This window comes from Meleagris gallopavo, chromosome 5 (genome assembly GCF_905368555.1).
Source record: "Meleagris gallopavo chromosome 5, MGAL_WU_HG_1.1, whole genome shotgun sequence".
In the NCBI taxonomy this organism is placed as follows: domain Eukaryota; kingdom Metazoa; phylum Chordata; class Aves; order Galliformes; family Phasianidae; genus Meleagris; species Meleagris gallopavo.
In genome coordinates this window covers 4,384,920-4,392,917 of record NC_139408.1, presented here as the reverse complement: position 1 = coordinate 4,392,917, position 7,998 = coordinate 4,384,920, and the positions used below count along the sequence as shown (strand labels likewise).

At 46.8% G+C, this 7,998-nt stretch overlaps 1 protein-coding gene across 1 annotated transcript in view; it reads left to right on the top strand.

The window, feature by feature from the left end:
* Window positions 1-704: 704 nt before the first annotated feature.
* Window positions 705-7,998, top strand: part of NAV2 (neuron navigator 2) — a 184,280-nt gene continuing 176,986 nt past the window's right edge. The window contains 1 exon segment of the mRNA XM_010710727.4: window positions 705-1,601. Coding sequence (XP_010709029.2) covers window positions 1,344-1,601 — 258 coding nt within the window. The 5' untranslated portion in view covers window positions 705-1,343.

Genomic DNA, 7,998 nt, shown 5'->3' with positions numbered 1-7,998 from the left:
CTGCTCTTTCTGAGAAGAAATTGTTCCTAATATCCAGCCTGACCCTCCTCTGGTGCAACTTAAGGCCATTACCACTCGTCCTATCAAATGAGTAAAACATGCATTTCGACTTAAATTTCCAGTCCTCCCCTCTTAACTCTGGCTGAATCATTTGAGATGACATCCCAGGAGGGTTCAACGCGCAGGTTTTTAAATCCTAATCCTGCTGCCTAATCCTGGAGACACCTACAGCCCTGAAACAGCACAGGCTTTGATCTGGGGAAAGCTGGGCTTCAAAACCGTGATGTTGTGCATGGAAAGCTTCCAGCATGTCAGGTGTCCGAGAGCTGAGGAGCGCGCCTGGGAAGGAAGGGCGCGGTCCGGGGCGGTGTGTGCGCCCCGATCCCGTCCTGCGTCCGTGCGGCGCTGGGGAGCCCGCTGTAACGAGGCCGGATTAGTCAGCGCCTGTTCCCGTTCCTGTTGACCCCGGCGGCGGGAGTTTTCCTGAGTAAAACCCGAACCATGAGTCACCCTCAGGTGTTTTTGTTTGAAAGCGCTTTTTTTTTTGAAAAAAAACGCCGGCAGCGGCTGGCTGGGGGCCGTCTGTGGGCCGGGCCCGTGAGGCGGACGCCCCTCCCTCGCTCCGGCCGCAGCGCGGGAGCCAATGGGGCGGCGCGGCCCGGCCCGGCGCCGGCTCGGCTCGGCTCTGCTCGGCTCCCCGCGGGGCGGGCACGGCGCTCGGCGGCGCGCACGGTGCACGGCGGCTCCGCGCCTCTCGGGGCGGGCGCTGCGATGGGGGGGCGGCCGCGCTCCCTCCCCGCTCTCTGACAGCTGGGTTTTCTTGCGCCGAGGGGATCTGCGGGAGGGGGGGTTTGCGTTTTGATCTCGGTCGCCAGCCGTTCCTCCTCCTGCTCCGGCATCGCCGTCCTGCCCGCAGCATTAGGACTTAAGGAGCTTGATTCCCTGAGGCTCGCGTCCGAGGGCATCGCTGCTGAGCACGCTGAGCTACATCTGCTTCTTGGCTAAGGCTGAAGAAAGACGTCTTAAGCTGACAATCCCGTGCGGGCGGCAGCAGGTCCCCGAGCGGCGCGGGCTGGGCGGTGCGCGGGGATGATGGAGTGAAAGTCCCTGCTTGCAGGAGAGGTTTCCGCGGAGGAAAGGAGCGAGCTGACAGAAGAGCAGCAGGTGGAAGGCTGGCGGAGAGCCGGAAGGTACCGCAGGCTGACCGCTTCCTTCGGCCGTCCCCGCGATAAGCCCCGCTGCTTTCACCCAGCGGCTTTCCCAGCTCGTCCTTCCCTCCCTCCCCGCCCGCCGCCTGCCGTGCTGCCTCTGACGGAAAGGCGCCAGGGCAGCAGGAGGAGAAGATGCCAGCCATCCTGGTGGCCTCCAAGATGAAGTCGGGACTGCCCAAACCCGTGCACAGCGCCGCACCCATCCTGCACGTCCCGGCGGCCAGGGCCATCCCGCAGCCCTGCTACCTGAAGTTCGGCAGCAGGGTGGAGGTGACGAAGCCGTCCTACTCCAGCCAGATCCCCCTCAAGTCCCCCAGCGGACAGGAGAGCGCCGGGGATGGACCGCCGCCGAGGAAGGGCAGCTCGGTGGAAGGCGCGTTTGACACTCAGGTAAAAAAGCGCCCGACGCTGGGGAGGTGTAGGCGAGGGTTTGTTCCTATTGCATGCGTGCCGCGAGGTTCGTGGGGTTCGGTAACACCCCACGTGCGATGTTCTGCGTTTCCCATCGCTGCACCTTTGGCCGTGGGATGGCTCTGGGGCTGTGTTAGCGCAGCAGGGTGGTGCTGGGATGTGTCCAGCCTGCGGGACTCGGGGCAGGTAGAGGTGTTGCTACTGGGGAGTCTTCTTTGTGTGCCTTTGGTGGAGGCTGCTGGTTGCTGCGAGCGCATGCCAGAGCCGCTGCTGAGAGCCGTCAGTGCTCGACATGGAAGGGAGGCAGTGCTGTGTGCATGGTGCCGTGCTGTTCGCAGTGCGGCTGGGTGAAACGGCATCCAGAGGAAGGGCTGTGCAAGTGGGATTGCCTGCTTTACCGCTATACATGCAAGACATCATGGATGCAGCACGTTACCAACACGCAGTTTTCAGAAGACCTGTGCACATGGCATTGCAACCTATTGTCTTTAGACACACGCTGCTTCCTGCACAGAGAGAGAAGCGTACGCTCCTCAGCCCGTTCCGTTATCAGCACAGCAACGCCTCCAGCATGTCTCAGGCTGCCCGGCTGCAGAGTGTGTGCTCGCATGCCACGGCGTGAGCAGAGAGCTGTCTCTGCAGCAGGCAGGATCGATCAATGCTGTGCAGCAGTGCGATGGATTTTGGAACCAGCCATGTACATTACAAGCTTCCCTGCGGGCGTCTCAGCCCGGGAGGTGGTGATACCGTTATAACGCGATGGGGAAATGATGGTGGATCACAAGAATAGTGAGTCATCCCTGCCATCTGCATTTTGAAGTCTGTGGCCCGGTAACCCCATTCTCTTAAGGGAAGCGTGACCGCCGGTGGGGCGTGTTTGGCCTGCTGCCCTGGATTTTAGGATGTGCTGCACTTTCTCTACTGGCAGCCAGGGTGAACAGGGCCTGCAGTGGCTCCTCGGGGACTGGGAGCACAAAAGCAGACAGACAAGTGCTGATGTCAGGGTGATGGCAGCAGGCACTGAGCTAGGCATCACATCATGCTCAAAAGGGAGAAGCAAATGCTGTTTTTTCCCTGTGCTTGTGTCTGTCCTTGTAATACTGAAACGTCAGCAAAATCTCATTATGTGCTGCGCTTTCTCTGACACACCTTGGTTTCTGCATAGAAATGTACGTTCTGCAAAAGTTACTGTTTTTCTAAAGCACTTTCTGACCCTATAACAGATTATAATTGGAGAGCTCCTGTTGGACTGGGAGCCGTCCACAGCAGAAAGGAGAATAGTATGGTGGTTTTAACTCTTGCTGTGCAGATGTGATGCAGAACACATCTTGTGTATCCCAGCGATGAAAGGTTCTTCGTGCTCATTTGTTACATTTGCACGCAAAGATGTCAGATGATTTTGAGCTTTGAATAATTTAGCAGAAGGAGAAATCCAAGGCTTTGTCGTGTTCAGTAACCTGCTAGAAGTCCTAGCAGATGACCAGCAGCTTTTAAGGTGTGCATGAGTGAGATTTGCTTTACTGTCCATGATCTTGGATAAGCACAGCCCTCTTATATTATTCCTGATGATTCAGCTTTGATTCCATGCCCACATGGCATGCAGCTTTTGCCATCCAGTAATCTGGATCTAAATTAAGGGGAGACTTTTCCAGATCGGTTGCACCAAGGGCATTGCTCTTCTCTTTTCCTCCCTTCCCCCATGAAGGAGTGGGAGGAGGCACAGAATGGATGAACAGCCACCAGATGGCTTATTGGTAGCAGAAGCATTTATATCCTAGGAAATCTTCAGCTGCATTCAGGTGTAGAAGCGATTTCTGGTGACAAGTCTGCTGAAGTTGCATCTTAAAGATTGTACTAGGACTAGCTATCTCAAATGTTTGTTTGTGCCTTATCGTTTGATTCTGTGGTTACTTCAAGCAAAAATATGGTCCTTGCCATTTCACTGTGAGGAGCCTGACATCCTCTGTGCCCCTGTTGGGTGGGAAGTGAGATTCTTTCTGTGGCATTTAGCATGTAGGTCCACAGAACGGAATGGCACCTGTTGTGTGGTCTGAGTCCCCGTGTGGGGTTTGCAGTCTACGAGGAATGATAATGTGTTCCTCTGTTTCAGATGAAAGACCTAGGAGAAGAGTGATAATGAGTGAAATCAGTGTGTCTCATGCTATCTTCCTTGTGGGAGCTGAACTGAGCTTGGAATATGCTCCCAGGCTTTCTTTTGGAGTTTGAGGCTATTGCTGCCAAAACCCAGGGTGGTATCACATCACTTTCAGTAGAGCTGGATGAGAAGCAGCTGCTGAGTGGTTGGAGAACTTATTCAAGAGAGTCTGAGTTCGGCTTTTATTTCAATATGAGAGCTTTCAGACTCATATCCACTGGACGTTCTGTGTATTTTAAGGGGTTGCTTTTAATCCTGTTGAAGTTGGTCCTCTTTGCCCTGCGGAATTCAGTTGCATGTACAGAATAAGAACAGATGGCAGCTAATCTCACGTGTAGGACACCTGCTTAAAGGTGCTAAGAGGAATGCAACGGTCCTATCTGTGTATATGTATGAATTTTCCTCTCCCATCACAATGAGTGCACACCGTGTTGGCCTTACCCTTGCACTTACTTAATGTACTTCTCTGTCCTAGAGAAGAGGCCATGTCTGCTGCACAAGGTAGAAGTCACAATGTGAAGATTCCAGATCCTGTTGTAACACTTTTCTTGCATGTTCCAAGCCACTTGCTTCAAGTCCATTGTAAATGCTAGACTGAAACCTGAGGTCAGTGAGTCATGTCAGCATTGTTCCTGTTTTATTGTTACTGCTACACACACTCCATTCATTTTTCCATCTTAAACTGCCTGTGTTGTGCACAACAGTGTCTTCTGTTGTATCGGTGCTTTTTTGAGAACACTGCCAGTAGATTATACCCGTGTTCAGAGAGCATTGTTTTGGAAATATTTAACTTTGTTACCAGAGAGACTTCTGTCAAATAGATGGTAGGATAGTGACCTCTCATATACCAAATGGTATTTATTAGTTATTCTAAAAAAGTCGTATGTATTCGGCTACTAAATTTGCATTAATTAAGTAAAACAACCTGTTGCTGAGCACTGCATTCAGCAATCCCATCACCAGCCATTCGGGTACGTGGTTGTCCTTAACATTTGGCAGGAAGGAGTGGGAGAGGATTGGATATTACTCTGCAAATAGCAAACTTCCACTTCCCTTCCTGCAAGTTGGGCATCTATCCTGCCTGTTCCTTTCTCGATGGACATGGCAGACAGATGCTGACTGGTGCTGTCGTGTTCTCCCTCGCTTTTCTTTCTCTAGTTGAGGTAAATGTCATTCTTTTAGCCATTCCTCTCAAGATCTCTAGAACTTGTACAACTCTTCCTGCTCTCTGCTGGACTCTCTCCAGCTTGCCTTGAGCTTTTATTAAGAATTCTATTTAGAACTGGGCACGCTGTTCTGTCTCATTAAGGCTGAGTGCAGCAGGTCATCATCTTTTCTGTCCTACACTTGAGTTTTCAGTTGATGAAGATTTTTAAATAGATTAGATTTTTTTTTTCCTTTTTTTTTTTTTTTTTTTTCCATTTACTGGCAGCAGATCCACTCTGCTGACTGGTATTCTCTTTGTGATTCACTGTGGCATGATATCATTGCCTGCAGTAGAACTACCTTTCTCAAATAGCTCTCATTTTCTATTTTTACACTAGATTTTGCTTATAGCAATATAGTGCTTCTCGCACTGCTTTCCCAGTTTGTGAAAATCATTTTGAGTTCTGGGCATATCTTACAAAATGTACGCAATGCCCATCCAGGTTAGAAATGTCCCTGGGTTTTTCTCATTAACCATTCTGTTGTCCAACTCGATGACAACGTGGAATAGTAAATATGAATTAATAGTAATTGCAGATCCCTGTGTAAATCGACTCAGTAGTTCTTCCCAGGTGGATAGCACAATGCTGAAAAATTTGAGGGATTCTGCTGTAGATCTGTCTTCTAGGAGGGACAGGAATCAAGCAAGTCTTAATCTGAACCAAGCTGAAAGTCATAGATTGGTACATAGACTGAGCTCAGCGCCACTGTGTAAGCTGGCTCAGTGGTGGAGTTGGTTCTCACTAATATTGCCATGCTAACTGTGAAGGAAATGATGACAAATGGAAGATATCTTTTTGCTTAGTTGGAGGAACCCAAGTGAGGTCACATTTAGGGTGTGTGCAAAGGAGAACTTTTCCTGAAGAGCTGGAAAAATCTAAGGAAACTTAGATTTTCAGCAAAATATATAACTGAAAATAAATTTTATTTATTTTATTATTTAATTTTAATGAGTTTGCTTATGTATTTAAAGTTATGTCTTTAGCATATCTTTAAAAAAATGCTGTGCCTTGCTTTCTGAGGGATTTTTTGACATAAGGAAGAAGCCACATCTTTCAGTTTGTGATTATAATGGTTTTGATTGTTTTTTTCATAGATGTGTACTCTTAAATATTAAATTTTGAGGAGCTTGTTCCAAATGAAATATTATCAGAGAAGTAGTGAGCAAACAACTGATAAGTTGTTCTATTGCCATTATTAATACAGAGTTTTCAGCAATTTCTCTTTTGATTTTGAAGAACTACTGCATCTAAATACCCTGCATTTGAAATAACGGTGTAAGATTGCTCTGTAAACTCGAGGTTATTTCATCATTGTTGTCTGATTTTGAGTATGCAAAGAGTCTCTTGGGTTCTGAGTTCCATTCAGTTTTTTGTTGTCACTGGATAGTGAGTGAAAATGTTTTTTTGCTCCAATTTCTTCAGGAGCAACCTCTGTTCAGCATTTTATCTTCCTTCCCAAGCTTACTACCTTTACTGTGAAATTCCCTGAGGTGGGATTTCCAAAGCTATTTACTGTTGACCTAATGCTGCTGTTGCATTCAGTCAAGTTTCCACAGTCTGTGGGGAGTGTTTAAGAAACACTCATTTAATATGACCTTTTTTCCTCTGCTTTTGATTTTCTTTTTAATGCTGTTTCTCTGATCTATGCTAATAGGTAGCATCTGAGGGGCTTCCCATCTTCAATATACTTATCTTACGAGCTCTCCCTGGAGGCAGAGATGTGCTTCTTATTTTGTAAATGAATGGCGAAGGCACAGAGAGACATATCCAAGGTCATGAATTTGTCGTGCTCTAGAAAATTACCAGCTCGTCCCCTGTCTATTAGATTATCTTTCTCCTTCACTGCAATTTGTTATTCAGTTCAGAACACTTACAAGTATGGTGTCCTTAAAACTTTTAGCTTGTTCCCTAAGTTATATTTCTCTGGTGAACGTCTCGTTTAGTCCCTTTTCCGAAGTAATTTTTATCACTTATTGCTCTCATGCTTTATGTGTGGCCATGCCCATGTTGGATGGTCAGGTCCAGCTATCCTCTAAGCAGTAACGGGTTCCTTTCCTTGCTGTCCTTCTCCCTGCCTTTCTCAACATCCCTGGCTTGCCCCTTACCTTTCTTTCATGGTTGTCTCTCCCTGCTATTTGGTTTGTCTTAAACTTGCAATGCAAAATATACACTGTTCAAGAAATTTTGAATACACTGACAACTTTAATGTAAGAATTCTTCTGTTCTTCTATCTTTTTCCCATTTGCTTTCAGATAGTTTAAGTTATGGGGCTAAATTTTATATTTTTATTCTTGTATAGATCAAGTGATGCTCTGAAAATTTAATCCACTTGGTTCATTTACTTTTCCTTGTAGCAAACTGTAGATTGTCAACCAGATTCACAGTCATTCCCCTGGGAAGTTTACCTGGCTAAAAATACAGTGGTAGAATATTATTTTAAGAAACATTTATTTATGAAGCTTATAAATGGTCAGATTTTGTGTGTATTATTAGACCATTGGTACATCTTGTAACAGGAAGCTACTGGTTTTCCATTCACCAAGAGCTGGAATTCGGTCAAGCGCTTGGCGTTTATGTGCCTCTAATTTTATCTGTAAATTGTTCTTTCTGAAATAGTTTGTGGAAACATTCTCAGTTTCTTCAGTTTTGCAAATCATGGGCGTGGAAATAATTGCTAAAACTTACAATAAACAAGATAGTTGTCAAAGAAAATAATTGAGAAAAACAGTCACTTGTTATTTTAAATCAGGCTGAGATCCTATGTTTTGCTGTGATTTCACCTTTTTTTTACTCCCTTGGAAAGTATTTTTAGGTGTGTTATCCTTGGATTATTTTTCATTTTACTTTTGAGTAATTTTAGAGTTGGAAGCAATGTGTGGGAAAACAATAAATGAAAGGAAAAGAAATGTAACCTCTGGATATCAAAATATGCATTTCCTAGGACTTCTGCCCCTATCCTTGCTCAGCTTGGGACTGTAACTGCATCGTGTCTTGATTTGCAGTACTGTCAGGC